Here is a 19824-nt window from a genome sequence, read left to right on the forward strand (position 1 = left end):
CATTTTCACGGTTAGCACTTCATTTCCATTACTTTAGGTCCCCACTCGTAGTTCTCAAAGTGTGTCCACTGACTCCCAGGGGATCCCAGAAATCCTTTCAGGGGTCTGCAATGTCAAAAAAAAAAACTCTTAAGAATATTAAGATGTTATTTGCCTTTTCACTCTCATTTTTTTCAAATGTGCATTGGAGTATTACAGCAGGTACAGAAGGTGTCACGACATCATTGCTTCGATAACTAATAGAATATGTGCTCGTACATTTTTTGTTTTAATGTTTTCTTAATTTTGAGTATGATAAATATCAATAGATACAATCTACATGAAGCAAATGTCTTTGGATGACTCAATAATTTCTAAAAATGCAAAAGGAGTCTTGAGGCCAAAATATTTAAGAGCCACTGACCTAGACCTATGCATAATCATCATTTTTACAGTAGCCAAAGACAGGATAACAGAGTTTCATCAAAAATATACTTATCATATTTGTCAAATTTTCTATGCCTTATGTATCTCTCCTATTGAGTTTCAGAACCTCTCCTTTCCTTTCTCATTTAGTGTTAATTTATAATTATTAAGATTGACAAATGACTTTTTTCCAATTTATATAGCATATTTAAAATATTTTATTGAACATGATTTACATTGTTATTATATGTCTACATTTTTACTTCTACCTTTTAAAATTTGACTGGTAAGTCACCTATCAGCTTTAATCAAGGGGCTCCCAACATAGAGTGGAGTGATAAGAAGTGCTATAAAATAAAGGTAGAATAAATTTTACTTTTGTTCTTATCTTGAGGATAAAATTTATTAGAAAAACATTTGTTTATAAATTATTGATTTATTTATCTTCCATTATATTGCAAATGAATTATATTGGCGTAAACAGAGAGAAAACCTGAAGATTATCACTTTGATTCAAATTTGTGGGAAAATTGAAAGTTTCTTACCTGACACTTGGTCCTTAATTTCAAGTATTTAATTTAGTGAGCTTTTAAATATTTAATACTAAAAAGTATATACTTTTAAATGTTTAATGCTAAAAAGGATATACATAAATAAATATGTATTTATCACTTATAGAAAGTATTATCTGAATTACATAAATTAGGTCATTTATTCACATTTATATATAAATTTGTTTATTTTTGATAGCATATTGTGTTTCAACCTCTTCAATATATCAGTGATACTGAAGCAGACAAAACAGGCAAAAATCACTGTCCAATGAATCTCTTATTCTAGTAATATTTATTGAATAAAAATTTAAAGTATCTTGGAAAAATTATTAAGAAAAAGAAAAGCATAAGTTTTGTCTACCTACAACTGATATGGTAAAAGAAAAATGCAATTGGTCATAGACTTAAGTTTGTATACATCCAACCATCATCATGCTTACAAATACCTGGAAATTAGAATTAATTATACTTTTATCTGTCCTGGCTGGTTCTCTCTCATAATCTTTACAATCCACTGGGATATAATCAACTACAGGTGGAGAGAAAGTGTTTGAAAATGATTTGGAGAAAGTAGAAAAATTAATGTAATTAAGTAGATAGTTTAGATCTCACAGGACTGGACATGCATTTATCTAATAATTGTCAAAACTTCCTCTTTACTTTGTAGCCACTTACCAAATTTGAATGAAATGAAAACTAATGCTCAATGTTTATTGTAGCATTAGCCATATAAGTCACTTTGCTATTATTAATTATTATTTCCTTACACTGGAAAGAACCTTATTTCCTTAGTGCAGAATTTTATAAATAAAATATTTGGATTCCACTTAAGGACAACAACCTTGTTATCTAAGTATTCATAATCTAAATTATTGCAGTTTCAGGATTATGTAAGAACATTTATCTTAAGGGATGCTTAGAATTACTTTCCAGTCAAACAAACCTGCATGCTTTACAGTAGTCTTTATTCCTGCTTCATTTTTTTTTTTCTCTGTCAGGTCTTAGAAATACCTGTCTGACAACCTAATTCAAGTATAGTGCAAACAAACTGTAGGAAAGAATATATTTCTGCTTCAAAAGAGAATGAAACGAAAATTGAAAATTTTAAGAGTTGCCCATGAACAACTGATGTAACTCTTGAATGTTTTCTCTTCCAAATACAATCCTCCTTACTATTTACCTTTTAAAGATAAAGATCTTTATTGTATTTGTATTTTTATTACAAAACCAGAACTTGGCACTTGATACATTCTTTGTCCATTCTATTCATTTGAACATAGCTGGAATTACAGCCTAATTTATTAAAGACAAATGAATTTACTTCCTTGATTTTCCTGTCTTAATCAAACTTTCTTCCATCATTTACTATGAAATTTTGATCTTTACTTAAACTGTATTTATTTAAAGTGGTTTCTTCCAAAATCAGTTCTAGACCAAAACACCTCAAAAGAGGAAAAGGTACTTAAAAGGCAACATTATGGTATAAATGCAAGGATTATAGCATATTGAGCCATTATATATTTTTCATGTAAGAAAAAAAAATCCTCTCTACCATGTTATTAGTACTATTAGAACTAAGTATACTCTCATTTGTTATATTGAAGTTTTATACTATAACTTCTATTCCCTGAAGTGATGGTTGATCTTATTAATATTAATAGAAAGCTAGAGTGAATGATTAGTGAATATGGAAATCACCTGAAAATTATTGGTAGTATTAGATAAAAAACAAATTTAAGTTGCTCATTAAAATGTCCTGAAAAATTCAGTCATGAGGCTAATGTGTATGGAGAGAGAAAAGTATGAACACAATTAAGAACTTTTCCAGCTTTCCTGGGACGTAACAAATAGAAGCCTCACATTTCCGTCTTCCTCTCTGAAAGAAGCTACTGTGTGAATATGGAATATCTTACTTAAGAGACATATTCTGATTTTTATAAGGAAAAAAGACATCAACATTCCATTTCTCATGGCTTATACCTTTCTAACCTTGTATATTGTTTATATATAAAATATACCTATAATGACTATTATATATAGTCATTTAATAATTTATCTTTTTGGAAAGATTTTTCAATGACATCCTTCCTTCAACTGCCCCACCCAAGCATTTATAAATCACTGATATAGATGCTAGCATTGTCTCTTTTCAATACTTTTATTTGTGAAAACTTGTAATTTGATAGTACATGAATATTCCTACAAATAGCTATATTGAAGCTATCTAGGCCATTTTATAGCATCCGCTTTCCTTTAAATTTTTCCAAATTAGATAATAAAAATACTGAAGTAGACTTAGAAAAAAATAATAAACTTTGAAAGTACTTGTAAGGTGTAACATCTCTTCTTAAATTAATAGCCATGAATTGTAATAGAAAAGATACAAAAAATTTAATTGTGCATAATTCAACAGAAAACATACTGAATAATGCTGGTCACAGTGGAAGAACTTAAAACCTGACATTTTCAGGTCCACACTAAAAAAAAAAATCAAAAAATAATATAAAACTGAAAAATTTCTTTTGTAAAAATAATAACAAAAACAGTTACAGCAATAACAACAGATAAGAGAGAAAAAAAGACAGGAAGGCAAGAAAGAGAAAGAAAGAAAGAGAAGCAAAGAGGAGAAAGAAAAGGTGTTTAAAGAAAATACTTAACCTAAGTTAAAATTATAGCTAGTTACCACAAGAAAAAAAATGCATTCCCCAGATATATGATTTCTAAAACAGCTGGGTAGTTACTTCATTTCTATCACTAAACTATTGGATAAACAAAATGATTATTGATTGATTTACATAATTTCAAAGAGTTAATCTCAAAATCCTATAGACCATGACTATGAAGATAATACTACCGCATCAACCAAGTAATTTGGGAAATTATTATACAAGCTACCGACATAATACATTATTTTTGAAATATTTGGAAATAGCTCTGTGCTGGACCAAAGAGATAAAACCAATGGTAGAGCATCACAGGCAGCAACTCTATATACACTCCAAACTCTGAATTCTGAAGTAAGCAGAGACCTCACCTTTTTTAGACAATTGACTATAACATTAAAGTACATTAACACTTTTTACTTTTACTTCTCTCTTCATCTCATTAATTAGTGTGTGACCTTGAACAGGTTACTTAATCTTTACAATGCTTGGTTTTTCTGTAGGCAAAATGATAGTACCAGAACAGGTTTTCTTTAGAGTTCTTACCAGCATTTAATTTCCATGATTCCCCAACTAGAAAGTCAACTCTGAGCACAGTGCTGCCATCGTGTGGTAGGTACAGTGATAGCCTTGCATATTTAAGTACTGTATAGTAGAAGGGGAAAGAACCAAGGGAGCAAACTAATTGAAGACAGATGTGCAGTCAAAGAGACACTACCAGATTTAATTAAGGTTAGCCACAGTGGAGTAATAAAACACAATGATGTCTAACCATTTAACAGCCAAAGAAAGCGAAGAGGTCAAAGAATAATGTAAAACAGATTGAATTGCCTCACAGAAGATAAAATTTGTTTACCTGAAATGCCCCCTCAAGAATTCACAAAAATGATTTAATATTCTAAGATTTATTCTTCTAGGGCACCGGATTCTTTCTACAAAAGAGCTTATTCCATCATGTGTTTATAGCATCTACTCTTTCCTCTAGTTGGTACTTGATAGTACACTTAGTATTTCAAAAAGAAAGTAGACATGAAAAAAAGTAACATTAAAAATGGCCCCCAAAATGTATTTTATTATAATGAAAATCCCTCAATTCTTTTATAAAATAAATGTTTTTATATGCAATACACAGGCACCTAGTACATTCATGCACCATAGGTCTGTGATTTCCAAAACTCTGATTAAAAGAGTTGGAAGAATTAAGCAGAGGTAGAATGTTACTATACATATTATTTTCTTTTGTCACTCCAATTTGAAATATATATAATATTCACAGTTATGAACTTTTTTGAAATTCATAAACCTATGGTCTCCAGTGTTTGGTATATTATTAAATACTTCAATCAAACCAGTGTTTGGGAAAATTGGGATAAAAAAATCAAGTTGAGTCATCACATTTTTTTATACTTTGAAATTGTCATCTCTGATTTTAAAAGCTAAAAAAGAAGTTTACTCCTCAAAACTTCTTTGACAAAGAACACATATGCTAAAAAATCCCCTTCCATACCAAGTGGCCTTCTTCATGAGAGATTTATGATTTTTATAAAACACAAAGCTGGATAAGAAGTAAAATATCTACTAAATCATTCACACGTTTTGATTGGTTAAGGGAAAGAAGTATTAATATATTATTATTATTAATTATTCATTAAATATTGTTTGAACATGGTTCCAGGACAAGCCTTTCGGGAGGTTACCAAGGAACAAATGTAGTTGCTGCTTCCAATAATGACATGCATGTAACAATTGCAATCAAAAATAAAATGCGATAATTGACATAAAAGATACACAGATTATGTGTTACAAGAATTCACATTAAGGAGACGTCACTTCTGATTGGGAGAATGAGGAAAATAAATGAAGTAGGTGATATTTTAGCTGGGCCTTTACAGATAAATTTAATTTAGATGCAAGAAAGTGATGGAATAGAGAAGGGCTTAGCAAATCGAAAAGAACAAAGGCAAACCAAAGGGATCCAGAGTGAATGATCCGAGTGGGCTTTGGTGTAAAGTATATGAATGAGAATTATAGTAGATACATGTGGAAAGGAGCAAAAGTTTGCAAAAAGCAAACTAAAGAATTTGAATAAAATTATTAGGTGTCTTAAAATTATGTAAGATCCATCCTTACATATTAAAGTCATAAAGTACTTTATTTGTTAAAAATTTGCATTTATGCAGATGTAGCTTAATTTAATAGAATTGATGCTTTCTTATTTGGGGTCTGTTAAAAGAGAAGGAAATGAGTAAAGACACATGTTGTTCTAAGTATCTGGAAAAGAACTATTAAAATAGTTGGATTCTTAGCACCAGCTTATCAAAACCTCTGCATTTTTGTATGTTTTATCACATTTTGTGCTATGTAGAGATAGCCTGGTAAAAAGGGAAGGACTGTTTTGCATTTTAATTTAATTCATTTTCAGAAACTAACCAAATATCAAGTTATCTCTACACTATACTTAGACACCAGGTTAAGAATAAAAAACTTAATCAGTCACCAGATGTTTCTGTCTAAAATTTCTGTACATGCAACCTTAGACATATTGGTATTTTGCAGAAATATTAAATAGACTTACATTTGTTCCCCTATATATATATATATGTTCTCTAGATTTGGTTTTGTTTTTCTTTCATATTTCTTATAAAATATTATTTGTTTGCATTTAAAACTGTTGACAAACACTTGCATAGACTTCCCAAATAACATTTCTATTCAAGGAGATATGCAAGATGAAAAAAAATTGTCTTCCCTTAAATTTATTTCTAGCTTTGTTTCTTCTTCTTGTACTATTTTACATTCTGCACACATTTCTCAAATTTCCTGAAAGAGGAATAGAACTAAAAATTGCATCAGGTAAAACCAAAGTTGACAAAAAAAAAAAAGATTGAATATTTTGAAATGGAAATAACAAATCATTTCTATAATGCAGCTATTCTGATTAATTGTGATATTGCTCTTAAAATACTGAAAATTATTTTAATTTACTAAAGATAAATTGATTATGTCTATTAATTGAAGTTTATCTTTGAATATAATATATTAAGATTTTCCAGTTGATGAAATCAATGTCTTCCATTCAATAGTCATAGTAAAAAATATTAACAGTCTAGATGGTTGGATTATATAATGCCAATCAAAAAGTAGGACAGCTTTCCTTTGTTTATAATCAATTGACTAATCTGACTCATTATGCAGTTGATTATGCTGTTTAGTCTACATTATACATGTTCATAATTTTATATCCTAGTCAGACTTTCACATTTTTTAAATTATCCTTTAAAAAAGTCTTTAACATTAAATATACCAACTGTGTTTCTTCTACATACGTTGAAGAAATATTAAAGAAACATAACTATTCTCTGTTTCTATAAATCCAGTCCTATGGGTTACTAGAAATTCACTGGTGGCTGGCTGTTTAACAACTTTCAGACCTTTTTCTAAATAGCTGTTTCCAACTTATAACATCTGATATATAATTGACTATTAAAAATGTTCTCCTTATTTCCTTATTCTAAAGAAGGGGTCCTATTGTCACTTGAATAAATGTGACTTTAGAGAATCTACTATTGCTGAGATGGAAGAAAGGAAGAAGTAGGGGAAGGCTAAATCCTTTTCAAGACTTGATCCTAGCTACCCTGACAATTGATTTTCTGTCCTCAAATGGTTTCCAACAAAATGTTTATATTTTTCATTTCATTTGGTTCTATTGGTTAAAATTCCACCAGATTAAGAATCATTGTGTTTTTATACATATCCTTAAGAAATGTGTAGATATCTTAGCATACTGAAATGATTATGAAGTGTTCACTCAATATTTATGAATCTATCCAACTGGCTAATAAACTCCTTATGGAACAGGGATGCATTTATGGAAAGCAACTCTAAGTAGCTTTGCAGTTTAGAACACATCTAGATTAAGAAGAGAACTGAGATAAATTCATTGTCGAGGACTGTGTAAGCTCAAAGACACTAGAAAACAGCCATTGACAGTAAAGCCCTAAAGAAGAGGTGGGTATGGCAAATAATACCACTGGGCTCCAGCTGTATCTCACTCCTCATAATCACAATCAAATTAGGTAGGCATTACTGACTATTGTTTTCAAATGAAGAAAGAGACTTAACAGTTACCGCAGAGTGGGTTGGGATTCAAAACCAGATCAATATGACCAAAGATCATGCTCTCTGGCAGGAGACAAACATAACAATTTCAAAAACTTACTATAGAAACTTCTCCCCAGCAAAGTAAGTGGAAACACTTGGCTTCTATTCCTTCCTTTTGCATCAAGATTTCTTCCCAAGTCTCCTATAAATCTAGCAATCCACTAACAATATTAGTACTGTACCCCTATTACATAATTTATAGCACAAATTTATAATGTTTCTATAGGAACATGGGTTCTTTTATACAAATATCAAACTTAAGAAATTTTTGAAACAAATCCCAAGCATAAACTGAGAAATGCCTAAGGGGAAACAAATATCTTTAAATTTTAAACACCTGCTGGAAATAGTTGGTAGAGTTACATACAAACAAGCACAGAATTTTCAATCACTTCTTGAAAATATCCTATTTTGCACCTTTTATCCAAGAAGAAAAATAGATTATTGGTTATTAATAGATTAAAAAATTAAGCAATTTCCTTTATCCTGTTATTTATATCCACCCAAGTCTTTCTAAACTCTTTTCTCCATGATGTAGCCAAAATTCTTATTAGTTATGCCATATCACTATTGCAATACTGTACAAATAAACCACAAAAATATAAAATAGAATAGTTGCATATAATTTAACTGTCTAAAAATTAAATGCTTTTTTCCTAAAAGGGATTGTTTTTCTTCTGTGGCCAATAAAAACAGTAAAGTAATTTAGTGTTGCCCTGTGCATTATCAGTTAAGGAAATGAAAATAAAAGGCAGGTTGAGAAATGTAGAGACTTGCGATAGCTGTTTCTTTCTACATGTAAATTAAGAAAACGTATAATTATGCATTTGAAGATCAGTGTGAGCTTCATTTATTAACTGTGGTGTTGACTCTTCCCACACCATGCAGCAAAGCCTACCAATCACCGGCCTGCAGAAAGCTCTGTGTCCACCGGCTCCTCGGGCAGCAGCTTTGGCAGCGGGTATAGCGTGGACAGTGAAGGAAGCAGCAGCACTGCAGGGGAGACTAATCTATTTCCTATTCCAAGGATGTAAGTGGGTCTCTCTTTTTTTTTTTTTTCCACTGCAAAGTTAACAGCATCATGAGTAAGGAAACATTTAAGAGGAAATAACTAGATAATTATTCAATTCTGCGTCATCGTCTCTGAAACACTTGAACTGTTTGTGCCTATAGAAAGATAGATGGTTCGGGAAAAGATTAGATTAATTCGGTTAATTCTAAGGATGAATGCTCATCACTACCAGGACTACTCAATCTGTACAATCTGTATTTAATCTAAAAACTACTAAAAATCATAACTTAGCCATGCCGAAATAAAGTCCAGCAGTGGTGCATTAATGTTTTAATCATGTAATGACCAAATACAAACACTGTTGATATTCAAGACATGGATTAATTTACTTTGAATTAGGAGATATTTAAACATCTTCAAAGAACCCAAAGATCATATTTGAAATAGATGACACATTGGTTAATCATATAGACTTTTCTACTATAAATCTCTTTATAATTATTAATAAAATGGAAGGTTTTGAAGTGTTTCTAGAACAAATATCAAATAGTACATAGGTCCTTGAGTAGGTACTCTTGGAATAAAGCTCATTCATAATATATTATGCCTCAAAAGAAAAATCATTTTGCAAGTCAAATGCAAAACTAAAGCAGATTGTATTTAGAATGTGTTAGAATAGATTTAGTCATATTGGTGGAAAAATTTAGCAGCATTCAAGATAAATATGTAGGGTATGTCTGTTCCAATATCAAAATCTATACTCCCCAACCTTTCCTTCTCTCCCCACTAACTAGTTTTCTGGGTTTTGAAAATACCACTGGGCCATCCAGTCTACTGCCTGGTTTTGTAAGGCCTGGGAGCTAAAAATGGTGTTTGCATTTTTAAATGTTTGAGGAGAAAAAAAAGGAAAACATTTTGTGATATGAAAATTATATAAAATTGAAATTTCAGTGAACATAAACTAAGTAATATTAGAACACAATCACACCCATTAGCTGTGTAGTCAGAATGTTCTGAACTAAAGATTTCTCATTGGGAATCAGAAAAACCTCATCCTTCACATGACCCACAATTACATTTACTTTGTATTTTATTTAGCTTCATAATCCTGTAAAATTTTTTGTATAGTCTTCAAAATGTACTTACCACATATTTTGGCTAAGAATCTAATGTTAAAATCAGTTTTCATTAGAAGCAAAGACTGTAGCCAGCTATCATCATTAAATTACAAAATCTAAGACTCAAGAACAAAAACTAAAAATTATCAAAATGTATTTTTATTATAATTACCAAAAATTGTAATATCTGCTTTTTTGAGATTCTGTCACAGTATAAGGATAGTGATTTTTCAGCACTCTGATTTGCTAAATTAGCAATACGAAAAAGACACTCGCTTTCAACTGAGTTTGGCTCAGTAACAAGGTATGTTTGAGTTTGCTCTGCAGCATAGTGGACTGGTGAAAGTGATCTCACTGCTAAGTTATTAAGCTTTTCTTCTTCTGTGATACTAACAGAGCAGAGTTCATTATTTTCAACTTAACTACTTGTCTTGAATGTCAATGAAGCAATAACACAAATTGAATTTTTATGCATTGCTTTTATATACATATATATTCAGATGCACATCCTACATATGGTATATAGTCTGGTAAAAAAATGTTAGAAATTGTATAATTTGCACATACTTGGTCCTTCACATGATGACTTAATAAACATGTGTGCTTAAACCTTTAGCCTAGAATTTTCATAATGGAACAATTAATGACTTTCAAAATAAAACAATTTCTGAATTTACACCTATTCCTCTTTCATTATGTACAGAAACATTTCAGCATCTTCTCTGAAGTAGAATGATAAAAGGATCTTTAGAGCAGTTTTCAAGTAAGATATAATTAGATTCTTAAGAAATAAATATGGTTACATTTTCAACAGGTCCAGAAAACTAAGTACTTTTGTGAGAGTCAAAATGAATTGTTAGTAAATCCCGCTGTTAGAATTGCTGGCAACAAATTACAGTATCAAGACATTCTTCTATTTAAGCATCCTTTTTAAAATTTAAGAATTTTTACTCATTTTTCAAGTATCATATCTAAATATGTATACAGACAATTACAAAATCTTTCATATGCCATGCAGCTTTTCTTCTGAATGAAAAAAAAAGTGGCCTACAGTCTTTTGACTGTTGCATTATCAACCTTCCAAGCTCACAATACTCAGTATCATGAATTTTTCATTTAGTTGGCTTTCCAAGAAGTTTGATGCTGAAACTAAAAGTGATTAGCAGATTCTGGTCTAACTCTAAGCTGTTATGAGCATACTTACCTATTACTAGGTTATATTTATTGAATGCTTATAATTTCTCAGGTACTGTGTTAAATGTTTCATATGTATCTTTCACTTGATAGTTTCACAATCAAAACGTAGCTAATATTAATCTCCTTATGTTACAAATGGAGAAACAGTCTCAACCAGGTTCTTTGCCTTAGATTATACACAGCAAGACATAGCAAAGCCAGAAGCAGAGACCAATGAGGCTGAATTCAAAACCCAGTTTGCTTAACACACGTGAAAACTCAGGAAGGATCTGAAAAAAAAAAAAATCACTAAGTGAAACAAACAAACAAAAAAATCTGTTGATACAATGTTATTTTTATATGTCATTTATTTCAATATTTCTCTTCTCACCAAAGTCTCTATAACAACTCATCATTACGAAGTTTAAAGATACAAACACCCCTTCTCACTTATTGTGTTAAAAATGGGGGGAAAAAATTACAAAACAAAATTTGGAAATTTCATGATGAACTAATTTTTTGATAAATGACTCTGCAAATAAGACTGAATTTTGAGGAATTTTGACTGGACTAAATAGGAATAATAAGTTCCATTTTAAAATCAACATGATATGGAGCAATTAACTGTGTATGTTTGCCATTCAAATAATCTACTGCAGGTCTGAAAATATAATATTTTATCTTTGGAAACTTAGCCCCCTTATTTGCATTCAGAAGATCATAACTGTACACATCATTTCATTTTCTTTTAAACAGAGGGAAGATGGGACAGAATGGACAAGAGCCTGTAAAACAGCCAGGGGTAGGAGTAGGACTAACAGACACTGAAGGTGAGTTAAAATCTTTACCATGTTAGACTTAGGTTGAACCTACACACCGCACTATAAGTATTTGATTTGTTATTCTCTTAATGTGAATTTAAATGTCTAAGTACTAATGGCAAAAGCACTAGGTAGTAAGTCGTCATTATCCATTAAATGAGAATGACTTTGTGTTTATTTAACAATTTCCCAATCCCCTCATTTTATATTTAACATTTAAGTACATTGGGATACTGAACATTTAAAAGAGAAAGTAGGATGACAGGAAAAAGACTTAGAAGACTTTCTCAGGGAAAAACAATAATATCTTCTTGAAATTTTAAGATGTGTTTTGTTTAACATATCATACAAATAAAAATCAATCATGAAACCTCATTTAAGTCCATGGAAATTCTTAAATATTTGAAGCTGAGAAGAAACTAATGGTGTAAAAATCATTTCAAAGAAATACTAATTACTGAGCTAAATTCTAAAGTATAAACTTAATTTGAACACCAACTTTAAAATTAAATTTGGTTTTATCAAACAAATAGCAAATTATTACAAAATGCAAAAAAAAAATCTCTAACTTCAGCAAACACAATAATAGTATCTATAGCCTGCACGATGACTAGCTTATGCTTTATAACATTGTGATAAAATCTGGTAGTTCTGTTATCCTTCATGAATTGCATCAACATCTCAATAATTTTAACTATTCTAAGTACTTTACACTATTTTAAGTACTTTTCATGTATCTCTTTTAATTCTGACAATTACCTTTGAGGTAAAATATTGGCTTTACATAAAAGGAAACTGAAATGCAAACATAGCACAATGTCAGAACAAGTGAAAATGACACAAATGGTCATGCTATTAAAACATATGATTATTGGTATGGACTCAAAGAGCACTAAATGGGGAAACAGGAGATAGGTTTCAAATCTGATCTGTTACTAGGTATGTGACACTATTTCTCTATCTTCCAAAACCTCATCTGACAAATTCTGAATTTAAGTGATACCTAAGTTTTCCAATGGGCTTAAGTGGATACTACATTTTTCTGGTTCTACTCAAAACTCTCAATTCTTCCTTGGACTCTCTGGAAAACTATTTCCTCTACCTCATGCTATTAATATGTTTCCCAGGGTTCCAGCCTCAATCTACCAGTCCTCTTAAGTATCCTCTCCCTGCATAAACTCATCAATTCCTTCTATGTTGATTAGTCCCAAATCTACTGCCCACACTCCCTGGAATTCAAACTAAGACAGTTAATGCCTGCCTGATATTTGCGTCCAACCAAGAATAGAGAAATCACTCTGAATATTTAACATGGAGGAAATGAACAACTGGCAATTGATTATATTCTCATGAAAGAGGTTGAGAAACTGAGTAGGGAACAGCAAGGCAATAGAAGGAAGCTACTGTCCCTATAGACTAGAGGCCAGTTTGAGCTGAAACCAGGACAAGCCTGTCTTGCTGAGAGCAAAAAACAAGAATGAGAATAGCAAATGCCAGAAATATATTCCAAGACAGACAAGGATGGGGAGAAATATCCTGGTTTCTCCCTTTCTCCAATTCTTCAATCTCTGCCAGTGCCTGATCAAATCCAATTGCAAACTAGTTGACAGGGAAGCAGCAGAGGAGAAGGCTACTTTGAGAAGAGAGCAAGAGAAACACTGACCAGAGAATGCATCTGAGAGCACATATGCATAGCACCAGCATAGTGGTTTACCTCAATGTATCAAACTACATATGCCCTGCACTTAATTCACCCTCTTCCCCATTCTTCCTCATTTTCCTTCTATGTTTTTCTACAATTCACAAAATTTTCGCTAAATTATATTATAATTGGCATATTTTATCATTGTTCTTTGATTTAAATGATCTATTTCTACACTTGTCTCCTCCCTAATGCTGAACAGCTCTCAGACCAGAGGGATGGTTTGTTCATCTTGGTATCCTAGCAGAGAGCCTTGTCCACAGAGTTGCTTAAAAATGTTTGTTGAGTAAATGAATAACTAATATGATCATCTATACAATTAATGGCTATTAGTATTCATCTGACTCTAGAATTCATGTATCTAAAGAAGTAATGAATGCAAGTTATAGCTATTGAATTTTACCTGTTTTAAAGGTAAAGTTTATATAAATATAATTGTTTTAGTATAAATGTTAACAGCTGTCAATGAATAGAACTTGTTCATCCTAACACTGCTTTCTTTTTTTGTGTAAGTCCCACACAAAAGTTGTTTCAAAAGAAGGAGCTGATCAGAGGCTACTTTATTCTTAAACTCATGAGTCAATATGTTTTCACTTTAGTGAAATGACCCTGATCAACAGCTGATCTCAGATTAGTTAATGGGCAGAGGGGTGAAGGGTCAGGATGGGAATGAGATAGAATATGTAATATAATGTGAGCAAATTATAATAATGTGCCCTTTAGGTGGCAATATTTTGGACAAGTTGTTTTTGGCTGAGTTACTACTGATACTCGACAATAATCAAATGTATAATTCACATATCTATATGAAGTTGGGCATGAATAGTTCTGTAAGAGATGTATAAAGGATAATCATATGGAGAAGAAAACTGCAATAATATTAAACCTTCAGAAACAATTTTAAATTAGAAACAATATGTAAGAAGAGTGGGGAGAAATGATTAAATTAGGAAGTTACTTGTTCTGAGAAGATAGAGATGACATCAATTTAAAGTGCCAGATTTTGTTTCTACATAGAAAAAAATGGAATTAACTTTGAGTTGTCTTTGACATGTATGATGCATATTTTTTTGTTTTGAGAGATCCTGAGAATTACTTTTAATTTCTTTTATTGTCAGTTAACAGAAACAGCCAATTTAATGGGAAAACAAAAAAACAAATGGGTAATTCAGTTTGTTTTTAGGCAAAATATATAGTTTCCTGATTGCATTTCTCCTCCTTTCAATTCTTCACCAGGGCATCAGAAAAACTGTGTGTCTTTGTAGATAAGAACAGTTTTCTTGAAATTGTGGCTACTTACGATGTTCCGCTTTGTCTTGAGTATTTCATATTATTCGTTTAAGCACATTATTTTTATGACCACCTTAGTCTACTCTAAGGGATATTGATCTGCAAAGATTTACTCTAAGGCAGTATACTTTAATCCAAAGTATATCATATATTTTAAGTAATCACTTTCAGACAGTTTGTTCACATAAAATTCTTATTCTTGTTTTGACTTTATAAAGTGCAGAATGTAAAAAGTAATGCTTTATGGGATTGAGATTTTCTGTCAAGCATATTATTGAATTTTTTAATGTTAAATATCCATATTCTTGTTCTACTTATTAAGCAAGTCTATTAATTCTGGCTTCTATTTTTTTAAAAAAAGTCATTTTTCTACTTAGTCACTTTTTAAATAATGTTTCATCTTCTCTATAGCAGTGACTTATGAATTTTAATCCCAATGTGAGATTAATTCAATGGATCAGAATGTAAGACCTGTTAAATGTTCTTGGGTTCTGACCCAAGTTGTAGTAGAAAATAATACTCTTTTGGACTATCTCTGCTAATAAATGATTGAATTTCCACAATTTAATTAAGTGCATAATGTAAAGTGCAAATTAGCACTGAGTTTGGCACATGGTTAACACCTTTTAAGTTGTAGCTATTATTAAATTAGAAAATATGGAACAGAGTCACTTGGATCCCATCCAAAGGAGTAATATTATTCAGGATTGATCAAATAACATGTACTTGTTGAGAGAGCTATACAAGACAACTTTTCTTTAAGATTTAGAGCAAACCAATTAGACTCTCCAAATGTGCAGATGAGTGTTTTTTCAATTTACATTAAAAATGTAATGTAAATTTACCCTTAAGATAGGCCGTCTGGCCCTTTCCTACATTTTCCCCATAGTTACATGTATTTAATACTGTATTCTTTGCCAGTAGTCATCTATATAGTAGCTGCCTTGACCCAATTATTCTCTTAATCCAGCTGTTCACAAACTTTAGCAAGCATTGCAATCACAACTTTCCATGAGGTTTAATTTTCTTGGCTATATGTATTTAAAGAACAAATAACTCTAATAAATCATTGATTTCCTTAAGTATCTCTGGAGGCTTGAATTTAGCTTCAGTGAGAATGTAAATTCAGTTTCCAGAACAAACCTCTACCACTATAGAAATTTACTAAGCTCTACTCTCAAACATTTTCAAATAATTGAGTGTGTTAAAGCACATTATAATTAATGTTAACCTAAGGGGGGAGGTAGAGGGAAAGAAAATAAGTTTTAATTGAATATATTATTGGAAATTTTTTAAAATCATAACAATTTATGTAGAAATAATGGAAATCTATGACCACAACAATTTTATTTTAACTGGTTTCTCAACATCCATTATATATATATATATATATATATATATATATATATATATATATGTGTGTGTGTGTGTGTGTGTGTGTGTGTATACATACATATATATGAAATGTAAATATAATTTATTTTTTATGATGAGGTCTCTCTATGTTGTCAAGGCTGCTTTTGAACTTCTGGGCTCAAACAGTCCTTCCACCTCAGCCTTCTGAGTAACTGGGACTATAGGTGCATGCCAATACAGCTGGCTTAGATATATATTTTATACATTGTTCTAACAATGATTAGTATAAGCCCTTGTATAGATACAAATGTAGTACAGAAATGATGCCCTGGATTAAACTGATAAAAATCTAGGCCTCATAACTGAAGTCTTCTATCTTGTTCAACATAAACACACACAAAAAAGATTTTTAAAAATACCATTTTCTCCAAGTATTTTATTTATTTTTTTTCATTGTTGTTTTGGGCTTTTTTTTTTAATTGCAAAAGATTTATGGGATGCAAGTGGAGTTATGTTACACAGATATGTTATATCGTGGTTAACTCTGGGCCTTAGTTGTACCCGTTACTCAAATAGTATACATTGTACCAGTGGGTAATTTTATATCCCTCACCTCCTTTTCACCTCCCATTTTTCAGTCTCCAATGCCCACTGTACCACTCTGTATGACCATGCATACCACTTGTAAGTAAGAATATGTGATATTTGGTTAGACCTCCAGTTCCATAAAAGTTCTTGCAAAAAACATTATTTCATTATTTTTATGGCTGAGTAGTGCTCCATGGGTGTGTGTGTGTGTGTGTGTGTACCACATTTACTTTATCCATTCCTCAGTTGATGGGCACTTAGGTTGACTCCATATCTTTGCTATTGTAAGTTGTGCTGCAGTAAACATACAAGTGTAGATATCTTTTTGATATCATGATTTATTTTCCTTTGAGTAGATACTCAGCAGTGGGATTGTAGGATCAAATGGTAGATCTGCTTTTAGCCCTTTCAGAAATCTCCATACTGATTTTCATAGTTGCTGTACTAATTTACATTCCTATCAACAGTATGTAAGCATTCGCTTTTCACGACATCCATGGCAACATCTTTTGTTTTTTTGACTTTTTAATAATGGCCATTAGGATTGGAATAAGATGGTATCTCATTGCAGTTTTAATGTGTATTTCTCTGATGATTAGTGATGTTGAGCATTTTTTCATATTTCTTGGCCATTTGTTTATCTTCTTTTGCAAAATGTCTGTTCATGTCCTTTGCCCACTTTTTAATGGGGCTGTTTTTTTCTTTGTGAGTTGAATTCTTTGTAGATTCTGGATATTAGCCCTTTGTCAGATGCAGAATTTGTGAATATTTTCTCCAATTCTATAGTTTGTCTATTTACTCTTTTGATTATTTCTTTTTCTGTGCAGAAGCTTTTTAGTTTAATTAAGTCCCATTTGTTTATTTTTGTTTTTGTTGCATTTTCTTTGGGGATTTTAGTCATAAATTCTTTCCCTAGGACAATGTCCAGAAGAGCTTTTCCTAGTTTTTTTTCTAGAATTTTTATGGTTTCAGTTCTTACATTTAATTCTTTAATCCATCTTGGGTTTTGTATATGGTGAGAGATAGGGATCCAGTTTCATTCTTCTACATATGGCTATCCAATTTTCCCAGCACTTATTGAATAGTGTGCCATTTACCCAGTTTATGCTTTTGCCTGTTTTACAAAGATCAGTTGGTTGTAAGCATATGGCTTTATTTCTGGGATCTCTATTCTGTTGTATTGATCTATGTGTCTACTTTTATGCCAGTACTATTGCTATTTTGGTTACAATAGCCTTGTGGTATAATTGGAAGTCAGGTAATGTGATGCCTCCAGTTTTGTTCTTTTTGCTTAGGATTTCTTTGGCTACCCAGGCTCTTTTATGGTTCCCTATGAATTTTAGGATTTTTTTTCTAATTCTGTGAAAAACAATGTTGGTATCTTGATAGGAATTTCATTGGATCTATAGATTGCTTTGGGCAACATGGTCATTTTAACAATATTGACTCTTACAATCTATAAGCATGGCATATTTTTCCATTTGTTTGTGTCATCTACAATTTCTTTCATTAGTGTTTTATAGTTTTCCTTGTAGGGATCTTTTACCTCCTTTGTTAAATATATATATTTGCTGTTATTGCAAATGGAATTGAGTTCTTGATTTGGTTCTCAGACTAGTTCTTGTTGGTATATAGAAATGCTACCAATTTGTGTACATTGATTTTGTAACCTGAAACTTTACCGATTTCATTTATTAAATCTAGGAGTTTTTTAGAGGAGTCTTTTAAGGTTTTCTAAATGTAAAATCATATCATCAGCAGACAGAGATAATTTGACTTCCTATTTCCAATTTAGATGCTCTTTATTTCTTTCTTTTGGCCAATTGCTATGGCCAGGATTTCCAGAACTATATTGAATAGGAGTGGTGAAAGTGAGCATCCTTGTCCTCTTCTAATTCTTAGTGGGAATACTTTCAATTTTTCCCCATTCAGTGTGATATTGGCTGTGGGTTTATCATATACAGCTTTTATTATTTTGAGGTATGTTCCTGCTGTGCTCTTTTTTAAGTAGGAAAAAGGAATGGAATAAATTATAGGTATCTTTTTAAGGGTTTTTAAATTGGAATATTCAAGTGTTCTATATAAAATATTCATTTGATTTTCTTTTTTTCTTCTATTAAACTGGGTTGCTTAAAAAGTAGTCTCAAAGAGAAAAATATAAACCACTATGGGAGACCCTCCAGTTATAATAAAACATATGTTATTAGGGCATCCAATAATTCATTCCTCAAATATGTTAGCTTGCCGCCCTGTTTTTACCAATACATACACTGCCTTCCTTATGTTTCCAAAGTTTTGATTAGTGCTAAATATGAGTGTGGCTATCATATGCAAGACACTATATTAAAATTTGGATACCACAGAGATCAACTCAATACATATTCTAATCTGAGGGAGCCTATGGTCTACCTAGTATGATTATTCTACTTCATACTCAGCCAGTAAGTACGCTTGCTCAACCAGTTGTGTATAGCCAGTGGCCATTCAGATTGCTTGGTGATTGTGCCATACCTGTTGTATATTTCAACAATCACGCTGAAGAGGGTCTTTATGATAAAAAGATTTATAATGAAAAATTATAAGAGGAAAAATTATGTGTTTTGGAATTTCAGCATTGCAAAGCATTGCTACATCTTCAGGAGTGATAGCAGAGCATGGTTTTATAAAAGAGGTTACATGTAGTGACTGATTTGAATAATGGACAAAGTCTAGACATGTGGTAATAGAAGAGGCAAAGTCCAGACTGAAGGAATGATATGAGGAAAGACACAGATGGAAGAAAAGATTGGGGATATATGGGGAGAATTAATTCAGTAAAGCTAGAGCAAAGGGTACAAGGGGAAAACATAGCTATGTGTACAAAGTTAGGTCAGATATGGGAATTCAAAATTTCTGTGAACTATGGAAAGCTATTCTATGTCAATGAGGAATTTGAAAGTATGAATCTTTCCATGCTAGAACAAGGTGGCCCTTTTTAT

General features: G+C 31.4%; 1 protein-coding gene across 5 annotated transcripts in view; it reads left to right on the plus strand.

The window, feature by feature from the left end:
- The window catches only part of PCLO (piccolo presynaptic cytomatrix protein), a 356900-nt gene that overhangs the window by 310388 nt on the left and 26688 nt on the right, over window positions 1–19824 (plus strand). For all 5 annotated transcript variants that reach the window (XM_012779513.3, XM_076006473.1, XM_076006474.1 and 2 more), the window contains 2 exons: window positions 8672–8813; window positions 11846–11919. In XM_012779513.3, the coding sequence (XP_012634967.2) occupies window positions 8672–8813; window positions 11846–11919 (216 nt within the window). The remainder of the gene's footprint in view (window positions 1–8671; window positions 8814–11845; window positions 11920–19824) is intronic.

Source organism: Microcebus murinus, chromosome 9, assembly GCF_040939455.1.
Source record: "Microcebus murinus isolate Inina chromosome 9, M.murinus_Inina_mat1.0, whole genome shotgun sequence".
In the NCBI taxonomy this organism is placed as follows: Eukaryota; Metazoa; Chordata; class Mammalia; order Primates; family Cheirogaleidae; genus Microcebus; species Microcebus murinus.